This window comes from Solea senegalensis, linkage group LG5 (genome assembly GCF_019176455.1).
Source record: "Solea senegalensis isolate Sse05_10M linkage group LG5, IFAPA_SoseM_1, whole genome shotgun sequence".
Taxonomy (NCBI): Eukaryota; Metazoa; Chordata; class Actinopteri; order Pleuronectiformes; family Soleidae; genus Solea; species Solea senegalensis.
Genome location: NC_058025.1, coordinates 25,953,672 through 25,965,025, shown reverse-complemented (window position 1 = coordinate 25,965,025; position 11,354 = coordinate 25,953,672). Strand labels below are relative to the sequence as shown.

At 46.0% G+C, this 11,354-nt stretch overlaps 1 protein-coding gene across 1 annotated transcript in view; it reads right to left on the bottom strand.

Annotated features, from left to right (window-relative positions):
• Nucleotides 1–627: 627 nt before the first annotated feature.
• Nucleotides 628–11,354, bottom strand: part of hmcn2 (hemicentin 2) — a 43,013-nt gene continuing 32,286 nt past the window's right edge. Inside the window, exons 58-81 of the mRNA XM_044026225.1 lie at nt 10,903–11,010; nt 10,684–10,818; nt 10,407–10,541; nt 10,057–10,326; nt 9,794–9,984; nt 9,488–9,701; nt 8,912–9,046; nt 8,620–8,810; nt 7,962–8,043; nt 7,690–7,860; nt 7,406–7,558; nt 6,491–6,628; nt 6,267–6,388; nt 5,920–6,160; nt 5,785–5,844; nt 5,550–5,669; nt 5,285–5,419; nt 5,038–5,157; nt 4,117–4,242; nt 2,990–3,118; nt 2,614–2,907; nt 2,400–2,519; nt 2,053–2,179; nt 628–1,959 (exon numbers count right to left, since the gene is read on the bottom strand). Of these exons, the coding sequence (XP_043882160.1) occupies nt 1,578–1,959; nt 2,053–2,179; nt 2,400–2,519; nt 2,614–2,907; nt 2,990–3,118; nt 4,117–4,242; nt 5,038–5,157; nt 5,285–5,419; nt 5,550–5,669; nt 5,785–5,844; nt 5,920–6,160; nt 6,267–6,388; nt 6,491–6,628; nt 7,406–7,558; nt 7,690–7,860; nt 7,962–8,043; nt 8,620–8,810; nt 8,912–9,046; nt 9,488–9,701; nt 9,794–9,984; nt 10,057–10,326; nt 10,407–10,541; nt 10,684–10,818; nt 10,903–11,010 (3,899 nt within the window). The 3' untranslated portion in view covers nt 628–1,577. The remainder of the gene's footprint in view (nt 1,960–2,052; nt 2,180–2,399; nt 2,520–2,613; nt 2,908–2,989; nt 3,119–4,116; nt 4,243–5,037; nt 5,158–5,284; nt 5,420–5,549; nt 5,670–5,784; nt 5,845–5,919; nt 6,161–6,266; nt 6,389–6,490; nt 6,629–7,405; nt 7,559–7,689; nt 7,861–7,961; nt 8,044–8,619; nt 8,811–8,911; nt 9,047–9,487; nt 9,702–9,793; nt 9,985–10,056; nt 10,327–10,406; nt 10,542–10,683; nt 10,819–10,902; nt 11,011–11,354) is intronic.

Here is an 11,354-nt window from a genome sequence, read left to right as displayed (position 1 = left end):
TTGCATGAAACTGCGGTGACTTTGTTTTACAAGCGACACACACAAACACACACATACACAAACGAGGGACTAGTGACTTGTAAAGCAGTTGTTTTCCATTGAACTGAATAATTAGAATCAGTTAATTAAAACCATTTGTTCAGTACTTCCTCCATGCACAGACTCCGCCTGACACCGTCACTGCACTGAAACACAGTGGCAGGGTTTGTGTCGCTAAATACACCAGACTCCTCTGTTAAACATTGAGATTTTAGACATTTCCCTGGTAATTGTTTATCGATTAACCCACATTTTTAGGATTGTTAAGTCTTTTTAACTGATCTACAGTTCGGCATTGTTCGGCTTTTTGTTCTTTATTTTCTTGATTTCTTTGCTCTGGAGAACAAAGAAATCATTAAAAGTGAATCATTTTGGTTTGTGGACAAAACAAGACATTTGAGAACATCATCATTTCCAGGTTTGACGAACACCGATCCTCCTTTTTTTAAAAATAAACGACAGATTAATCGATTATGAAAATAATCATTAGTTGCAGCTGTAATAGTAATGCCTGTTTGCAGCAGTAATGCAGGAGTAATACCCGAGACAAAAACAAGTGTTGTTGATTTTATTTCTTCAAATATTTGACAATCATTTACAGCAAAAATATTTCACAGAAAAATATTTATTTTATCTGCAAGAGCAGGGGAAACCTTTGACTTCCCGATTTGCACCAGTGGTGCCATTAATGGTGCCTGTGGTTACTGAACAGCATCGCACATGCAGAAAATAATGATAGAAACTGTAAGTGCAGTCCAACACTGTGGCGTCGGTTTCCTCTGTGACTCCAGCACCACTTAATACATGTGCATACATTCAGAACAGCACCGTACGTTTGTCACGTGATAAAAAACAAGAAAGAAATGGTTAGAAAAGAGTACAAAAAACACATAATGAGAGATTAAACACTGTCGCTCGCCCGACGGATACAAGCCACTGTTAGAACGCGTCGCTGAAGGTTTGTCATTTCAGGCACGAGCCCGAACCCTCTGTGTCAGGAGACTGTTTGAACCAGTGATGTGTTCAAAGGACTTCAATAAATTAAAATGATAGAGGAAACATTGTACAAACTACTAGAACAAAGACGTGTGATAGGCTTAGGTAAATATGAGTGTCTCCCAGAACTAGATATTCAACATTTGAAACACAAAATGACAGAGTCCGTGTCCTGATGGACAGAAAATAATTCAGTGCTTGGTTGGTGATTACATTTCTTTGTATTGTGCATTTTCAGGTATTGATAAAAACCGGATGAAATTGTGTCATTTGTGTGTTCATCCACGTCTTCAGTCGAGTATGATCTACGCTATAATTCATTCACCTCCCGCTGAAGGCAACATTTAAAAAACGGCAGAGCTTTATCTACTGTGACGTGTCAGTCACAGACCTGGGGGGCTTCTCATCTCCATGAAATCCACTTCATAACCACGTCCACCTCGTCCTTGTATATGTACTGTTTGTGTCTTCTTTCTTCGCGTGGGTGAGTGGTTTCTAATGGGCCACTGTGGGCAGAGTCATCTGTAAAGCAGCCCAGCAGCTCAGTAGGGGTATGTTGAGATGGAGATGTAGATGATGAAGATGCTCTGGTAGGTAATGCGGCCCTGGAGAGAGATGGTGGTGGCCTGCACCTTGAGCCGCACGAGTCCCGGTCTGTCCAAGACCCGCAGGGTGAAGATGATTCCCCTGCCCGCCTCGTCCCTGATGCCGAACACGCGGCCCGTCATCGCGCCCGCCTCCGAGTCTTGCTCAAGTATGGTGAAAGCGGTGCGTTCCTGCAGGACTCCGGACTCGGAGAAGGCGGACAGTCGCACCACGTTGTGATTGGCCGGGATGCCCGAGGGAAGAGTGAGCAGCTTGTATTGCAGAAGCAGAGTCGAGCCTCCCGTGGCGCAGTCCAGAGAGCAGGGTCTGTAGCAGGTCCTTTTAAAAGTCAACCGCAGAGAGTAGAGCGTCACTGACACATTAAAATGTAAATATGCAACAACTGATACACCTGAATTGTTTTCCATTTACCCGGGGCTTCTGCCTGTCTGATAGGACGCGGGACAGGGAGTGTCCAGGCACTGGTATCCTCCTCTGGTATTAAAACACATCTGATTGTGTCCACACTGGATGCCTTGTTCGACACACTCGTCAATGTCTACAGGTTTCAAAAAAAAAAACACTGTTTGGTTTATTTTATAAATATTTAACCTACTTAAAAAACTTTTGCATAACAGCAACAGATGGAGCAAGTGTAAAAAAACATACATATGTGTGTGTATATATATATATATATATATATAAGTGTGTATATATATATATATGTATATATATATATATATATAATTAAGGAGGTCAGTACAGTTACAGTTCTATACCTTTACAGCTCCTGCCGTTTGGTAAGAGCTGATATCCTGGTGGACACAGACACCGGAAACTGCCGATGGTGTTCTGGCATTCGTGTTGACACGGCTTCCTGAACACACACTCATCCACATCTGCACAGAGAACGAGAGGATGTGACTCAACGAGGCCGACGAAGACCTGTCCTGTGGACATTTTGTTCTGGTTTGTTTCCGCCAGTACACTCACCGACACATGTTCCGTCTCTGTTGGTGTACCCCGCAGGACACGACTGCCTGGTGATGCGAGAGACTCCGTTAGAGCGGGACAGGATGGGCCTCCCCAGAGAAGACACGAGCTGAGGGCGGAGTCTCGCTCTGACTCGGGTCCCGTTCGAAAACGTCTGGCCTCGTTCCAGCCCCGCACAGGAGCGTCCGTCCCCGAGCAGCACAGTGCCGGGAGGACACGAGCACCTGAAGCTGCCCGGCACGTTACGGCACTGGTAGGCACAAGGGTTCGGTGTCTGCAGGCATTCGTCGATGTCTGAAAGGTAGAAAGAGACTCACGTTGGTCTGCGATGTGTGCGTCTCACTACAGCGTCGCTGTTCAGTGGCAGATATCGTACCCAGACATGGGAGGCCTACTCCCTGGGATCGGTAACCTCTGGGACACACGCAGCCGTAACCTCCGACCGTGTTCTGACAGATCTGTGTGTAGCGACACATGTGACTCCCATCCTGGCACTCGTCAATATCTGACAGAAAAACACAGCATGAGTCAGACTTTTGTTTCTTTAGTCAGATGATTCCTATTTCTTAATCATTAACAGATTGTAAAAAAAAGCTTTGTGAAGGCCAAGTAGTCTGGTTTCTCTAGACTACAAACAATCCTTTGAAATCTGACCTGGTTGTGTCATTTAAAATAGAGTCTGAGGTCGTGAAGGCAGTCGGAGCAAATCTGAGACGTTTATAGCTGAGAGTCTGATGCCGAGGTCTCAAAAAATGTATTATGGTTTGTGAATTAAAAAAAAAAATGGAACACTAACACCCTAAAGAAAGTCAGCAAAAATTAAAGGAATGCTTCACCAATTAGCTTTTAACTTCGTATTAGTAGAATAGGGGCAGTGTTTTTGAAAAATTGTGCTTCCCAACCTCAGTTTCCTCTGAGTCTAGAAATATCTTTATTCTTTTCTTTGTTGCGTACCCACCAGTGACATTTGGTCCTGTTAGCATAACTGTTAGCAAAGATGGCGGATGCTGTTTACATTCTTTTGTTGCGTGCCCACCAGTGACACTTGGTGTTGTTAGCATGACTGTTAGCAAAGATGGCGGACGCTGTTTACATTCTTTTGTTACGTGGCCACCAGTGACACTTGGTGTTGTTAGCATAACTGTTAGCAAAGATGGCGGACGCTGTTTACATTCTTTTGTTATGCGCCCACCAGTGACACTTGGTGTTGTTAGCATAACTGTTAGCAAAGATGGCGGACACTGTTTATATTCTTTTGTTACATGCCCACCAGTGACACTTGCTCTGAGCCTTGAAACGGCAACACTAATTCCGCACTTTTTAGACCGACTCGGCCTCATTCCCAGAATGTAAACAGTGTCCGCCATCTTTGCTAACAGTTGCGCTAACAGGACCAAGTGTCACTGGTGGGCACGTAACAGGATATTTGTTTTTAATCTAATCTACTAATACAAAGCTAAATGCTAATCGGTGAAGTATTCCTTTAAGTATGAACGCACTCACCCATGCAGGCTCCATTCTCTGCTTTGGTCATCCCAGCAGGACAGCTGTCGAAACACTGGTATCCTCCCTCTGTGTTTCGACACTGCTGGTGAGCCGGGCAAATGTTTCTCATGCACTCGTTAATATCTGCACAAAAAAACACACATTTTTATTTTAAGTATTTAAAAGATTCAGTTTGTTGTTATAACTAAAAAGAAAGTCTGACAAACTCTGAAAGCTCAAGTCCGTGATTTGTTTTTGAAACATTTCTGTGCCATTTGTTGAAATACTCTTTAAGTCCAGATATCTATTAATAACTTCAGTTGTCTGGGGAAAAAGCTTACACTTTAAGCAATAAATCCCACCCCCTTGTGTCTGTGCTCCCGACACAGACGGCATGACAACTGCTCGAAGCTGAGAGGAGGAGAGAGCACAAGGACAGGCGGCTTTATTGACATTAACTACATCATATCTGAAGTTAGTGACAGGTACGTCAGTAAGTCGATCCTTTGTTCCGTCAGAGATTTCTTCTCATGTTTATTTTAGTATTGTGAGGCAACAGACACTGGAGTTTTTTCTTTTTTAATTCCAGTTTAGCTTTAATAATATTTAAAAATATAAATATAAAATAATAGCATAATACCCCATAAACAAGGAACCCAAATTGTTCGCTTTATTTTACATTCTATGAAGAATCTTTTTTACAAAACATAAACTGTCTAATCATAAAATGAAATGTTCACAAATTCATCCTGCGGGCTGGATTGGACCCTGTGGTGGGCCAGTTCTGGCCCTTGGGCCTTATCTTTGACACCACTGATTTAGAGTGTCAACTTTACCTAGTCCCCAAATCTGCATGTCTTTGGACTGTGGGAGGAAACCCCTCAACGTTTGTAACGTTTGTTTTCCGCCTGTGTGAGTGAGAGTAGTAATCTAACTTACCAATGCAGCGCTGTCCTGAGAGCTGGTATCCAGGGTGACAGATACAGCGGTAGGAGCCCAGAGTATTTAGGCACTGATGCTGACACGGGGAGACGGCAGACTCCTGGCACTCGTCCACGTCTGAAACGTATAAATCTAAATGTAAATATTATTCCACGTCAATCAGGGAAGGGGAAGTGCACGAGCGCAGCGGCGGATGGGGTCAAGTATGACGTGCTGAGCAGACGCTTTATTCACAGTGACTTGCCTTCGCAGCTGGTTCCCGTGACGCTGGGCTTAAATCCTGGCCCACACTTGGCCTGGCAGCGGTACGTGCCCACTGTGTTGACACACTGCTGGTTGTAGTGGCACATGTGTGAACCCTGGGAACACTCGTCGATATCTGCAGGGCGGTATTTTAAAACACGCGTTGATGCAAAGGATTGTATGGATGTTGGGGCTTATGCGGTAAAGTAGGACGCGACTGTTGATCGCAGAACCTCGCATTTGTGTGATGTTGTTTTTAGTTTCACCTTGGCATGCGTTGGTCTCTGTAGAGATGGTGAAGCCGGAGGGACAGGCACAGGAGAAGCCTCCCATGATGTTGTTGCAGGAATGAGAGCAGGGGGACTGCAGTGCGCACTCGTCTTCATCTAAGAACCACATTTAATCACCGTTAGAAAAAACAGAAACTGGCGCCGTGACAAAACGTCCAAAGATAAACGTTGCCAAAAGATAAATGAGGCCTAAAAGAGGAAAGCGGCATACCAGCACAGTAGGAAGCTGTGTCGAGGAGGAAACCTTTAGGGCATGTGTCTTCATAACCGTCTGCAAACAAAGTCCAGCATTGTCGACCCAGTATTTCATTTAATGTTAGAAATCAGTGCAGGTTCATCTACAGACCTGGTATGAGAAGGCTGGCCGTGACGTGGAAGTCCAGCGTGAGCGTGAACATGTTGTAGACACTGTTCATCCCAGATACCTTGAGCAGCTGGAGCAGTGGGCCCTGGCGCTCCTCCTGGCCCTCGTAAATAATGGTGTGATTGCAGCGTAACACCACAGGGTTTCCTTCTCTCTGATGGGCCTGCGACGACCACGAGTGCAGCTGCCCCCGGCCCGTCTGCACGTATGACTCATCGAATTCCTGCGGGACACAAACACATTCGTGTCAGAGGAACTGTAGATGAGCTTAAGCACGTCAGCATATACTCAGATTGACATTATTACACGAGGATCAGCGGTGAACGGACCTGAAGGCTCAGATGAGATGACGATAATGACGGAGGAACAAATCCATTGATTACTATGTCAATGAGGAGAACTCCCTCAGAATCCAGACCCCGGGCGACGTGGGTCAAACGAAGGATTTCCCCTGTGTGAAAAGTAAAAAAAACCCTCATTTAGAGCAGAGCTGGTGGCAACGATGACAGGTAACTGATGCCATCTGCTGGTTGTTTTGTAAATGACGTCTTACCCGTCTCAAACTCCAGCTGAGACTCTTGCCTGAACTGGCCTTGGGTGAAAGAGAAGCCGTTTCTGGCAGCTCCGCTCTGTAACACCGTGGTCCAGTAGACGGGCGCAAACACGGACACGAGCACTCGCAGCAAGGGACCTGCGATAAAACGGCGTTAACAACGTGAGGATTATAGCCCAGAAATATCTAAAGTAATACAATATAATCAAATATTTCTTGTTGGTGTTTTTAATGTTATTATTCTGCCCGTTTAGTCTATGTGAACAGGAACAGTGTAACATTATTTACTGTATAAGCTGCATCCTTTACATAGAAACTATGAGTTTTAGGGCCACAGACTTTGAGAATAAAGTCTTAATTTTTCCTAAATTTACGACTAAATTCATAATAATTTCTTTTATTTTATCGAGCTTTATTTTTTTATTATTCATAATTATTGTTATTTTTACTTCCTGTAATTGGCGCAAAAAAGTGAGTCTCTAAGAGCGAGCTAAAATTAATTTTGAAGGTTAACAATGGTTATTACGAGAATAAAGTCGTAATATGCTCCTCTTCTAAAACAGGTTTGAATATTACAACTTTATTCTTGTAAATTAAGACTTTATTCTCAAAGTCTGTCTTATAGTAATGGAAAACCATCCAAAGCGTGTAGAGTTGAGGTGAGCTGGGACCTGTCTGTCTGTCTCGAAAGAAAACAAACTACATCACAGATAGTTGTTTGTTTTCAAAGGTTATGTACTCACACTTTCGGTGCCTGACAGAAAAGTTAGTTAAAAAAAACATGCCGAATACACGTTATATTAAATAGTAAAATAAGTAAACACATAACGTAAAAAAAAAAAGCTAGAATTACTTAGAGAAGTTTCTCTCTGACAGAGTGAAAACCTTCGGGGGATGAAATGTGCCTTCACTCACCCACGCTGGGGGGGATGTTGTCCAGACGTGCCTGCAGAGTGCTGCTTCCCTCCTCCGCATGGTCTGTGATGTTGGCCTCCAGGAAGGACACGCCAAACTCCCTCTCGTTCACCATGCCTATCAGGCTGCCTCTGGTCCTGCGAGGAGACTCTCCTTTTTCCCCCATCAAGCACAAAAAAAACCCCACAAATGTTGAGATATATGTGTAATAATTACCACGTTTTCTTCACATAGCACACATAGAGAATTAACCACTTATAATAAATGGTTTAAAAGATTTGCACCTGGACAGAGACCAGTCTGACATTTCCTAGAATCGATACTCGAGCCGCTGCACGATCTGCCCCTGTTGGCCGGTTCCGGGTTGTCGCACAATCTCGTCCGTTCTTGGAAACCTCGTCCACACGTGCTACTGCACGGACTCCACTCCTGCCAGGTCGAGTAGCCTCCGTTGACTGTGTGAGAGAGAAGAGAGAAAAGTCCTGGTGTTCACAAACACTCGGACAAGAAATTAAGTATAAAAAAAACAAAAACAATATATAAACGGAGAACTCACTCTGAACCTTGAGAGTAATGGTCCTCTCCACTGTCCCAGCTTCGCTCTCTGCTACACACTGGTACTCCCCCTCATCTGCAGCCTGCCAATCAAACGGGTGAAGGAGGAAAGTTTGTCTTAATTGGCGCTCGGAGGAATGATTATCTTCTGTTAGCGACACTAACCCTCAGGGCTAAACTGTCAGGATTTATGGTTACATTTGTTAAAATTATAGCATTTTTTTTATCTCCAACTGGGCAATCGGGACTTGAATTGTTTGTCATGATAGATATCACTGGCCATGGAGGTGGAAATTTCACATCAGAGCGCTTTGTGGGAAGGACCGTCATCTATCTGTGAGGGAGACTCGGCTGCAGGCTGTGCAATTACTGCAGCAGTGAGAGACCTAACTAGGTTATAGGCCAAGAAAAGAGGGGTAGAGTCTGGGAACATCCAGCCGCCTGTTCTTCATCTCCCTCTGCCGCTAATGCGGTTAGTTGAATCTGATTTAGGTGGAGGCAGGATGCTGCAGGACAGTCGCACGCTGCTCCTCCACCCAGGAGAGGACGGACGCTGTTGCGCTGTTCTCCAAAACATGAAACATAACGGTGTGCACAGCTTAATCACTCGAGCTTGAGTGACGTTGTGTAGAGAGGAAGTTAAAGAGCAAAGTATTTACACTGATGCTGTAAACGACTAAGGAGCCGTTGCGGAGGGCTTGAATTCGGACGGAGCGGAGCAAGGGTTTCCCGTCCCGGAGCCAGCGGAGCACAGGGCTGGGGTCTCCGTGGACCGGACAGTCGAGCATCGCTGAGCCGCCCTGCACAACTGTCTGAGACATGTGGGCTTCACCCTTCAGCACCGGAGGCTCTGCAGGCACACGACACACATTGACAGAGGGGCATATATTATTAGAAAGTGTTATTTTTAGTCGGCGTCGCCTGAAGAACTGGTAAAACGGAAAGCTTCACCTCTGATGCGGACAAACGACAGCGCTCGGATGGAGCCCACGCGGTTTTCCGCGATGCAGACGTAGGTCCCGGCGTCACCTCTGGTCACATTGTCGATGATGATGGAGCTCCTGCCAGCCTCGTCTAAGGAGGCGCCTGGAACGTTGACAGTCAGTGGTGTCATTGTAGTACTAGCAGGGGCCAAATGGCCTTGAAATAGCTGAAATTGCCTTTGAAACGAATGCCCATCGTTAACCTCTCCACAGCCCGATTTGAAAATGGCTGTGTAGGCATCTGTAGCACACATAACTCCTCTCCCTTCCTCTTAAATGCACCCATGGCGTCGTTTGCCAGGGCGGGAAGCCAAGAGCTCAGTAATTGGCCAGCCTGTTCACAGATGATGAAGTGCTCTATAAATAAAATACTTCTACTTAAAAAAAAAAACTGGCCCGGGTGAAATTTGATAATTTTACTAAAATGTCCTCCGTTATGGTTGTGCAGTTCGCGTTCAACTCCATTATTCCATTATCGAGTGGCATTAGAAGAACGTTTGAAATGAAACATAAACACTGGATATCAGACAAGATAAAAAACTACCTGCATAAGGGCTGTTGTTGACCGTCCAGGAGATGACCGGTGAGGGCGTTCCCTGAGCGTGGCAGGACAAGGCCAGACTCTGTCCTTTGTTCAGGGTCACGTCACCAGGCAGCTCCTTGAAGGCGGGCCTCATGTTGATTGACAGGCGAATGTCTTGTCTCGCCGAGCCTGCCGCGTTCGTGGCCACGCATGTGAACACTCCGGCGTCCGCTGGCTGCGTGAAGAAAGCAGTCCCCCACTCATCCTTATTATATACCCCGGACTTGAGTAGTTTATAATGCAGGGCAAAAAAATTTGAGTTTATACCTCAGCCCTCTCAATGATTAGCTCTCCTGACCGCAGGACGGTGAATTTGCCTGGCCGGGTCGGCACAGTGACGCCGTCCTTCTCCCAGGACACTCTGGGTTCTGGTGAACCCTGAGCAGCACATGGCAGCAGAGCCTGAAATCCCTGGATCACTGATAGCTCAGTCTGCACAGGAGGAATCTTGGGTGGGACTGAAATGCAAAAGCATGAGTTCATGATTTCATGTCAGTATCTCAGTAATAACACAAAGACCGTCCACTCACTTTGAATAATCAGCCGCATGTCCTGGCTGGCTCTGCCAGCGAGGTTCTTGGCGGCGCACGTGTAGAGGCCGGCGTCGCTGCGCTGGGTTGAAGTTATCGCCAGAGTCCCGTTGGCAAAGAGATGCACACGTGCGCCGTCAACCACAGGCCTCCTCTCTTTGTGCCAAGTCACTTCAGGTTGAGGCTGCCCATCGGCGACACACTCCAGACCGGCTGGCTGGCCGAGCACCGCGGTGTACTCCACGCGAGGCACGCTCAGCACCGGCGGAACTGGAGAAGCATGATGCGAGCAGCATTTTTATACATTTGTAAAACAAAAAACATTCAAAATGAGATGAAAAGTCCGTTACCATGAAGGACCAGTTTGGTTCTTCCCACAGCTACCCCGGCTTCATTCTTTGCCAGGCACTGGTAGGACCCTGCATCGCCGAGCGTGACGCGGGAAAACTTCAGAGCTCCGTTTGAGAGCACAGCCAGTCTGTGACCTGCGATCAAACATAAAGCCACCAGAGTATAAAGTTAAGCACTGACATAATAGACTTGGATGTACATGTGCATTGAGCCTGGTTTCCACCTTCTCTATGGACTTTGACGCATAAAAACTGTGAAATTCAATGTGTTCCTTACCTGCTGCTATGGGAACTCCCTCTCTTTGCCAGGTGATGGATGGTCTGGGGAAGCCCTGAGCCTCACAGGGTAGCACTGTCCCATGATGCAACACCACCTGCACTTCCTCCGCCATAGGCCTGATCTCTGGGAGCTCTGTGCGCAGGAAATATCATTCATATCGTTCTAACACACAGCGTTCTCAGAGTGAAACCTGCTGCTGGTCCCAGTAAAACCCACCTTGCACCGTCAGAGATATATGTTTGTGAGCCACTCCTGCTGGATTACGAGCTGAACACGTGTATCTGCCCGCATGACTCGGCACAGCAGCCGTTATCTCCAACACTCCTGCAAAGAAAAACAAGCCAAGAGATATAAGTATATCATTTTTTATGTATATACGAGTGCAGTGCCTGTGTTTTTAGTGTTTTTAGGATTCGTTGCTTTGGTGTGTTTGAGTGCCCATTGTTACTATTACACCTAAAGACTGTCCAAAGTAGGCGGGGCTATTGAAAGTGTCAGTTTACTGCACACCGTGTTTTACATAGTTTTGAATAGCCACAGCATACCCGTTATAATAATAATCACCCCTCACATATTGCACTTGCTTAACTTTTTCGGATCCAATTCTTATCCTTATCCTCTCAGGGAGCCCACAGTGCTGTGTGAGTGAGAGGGGGGAGTGGCTACAA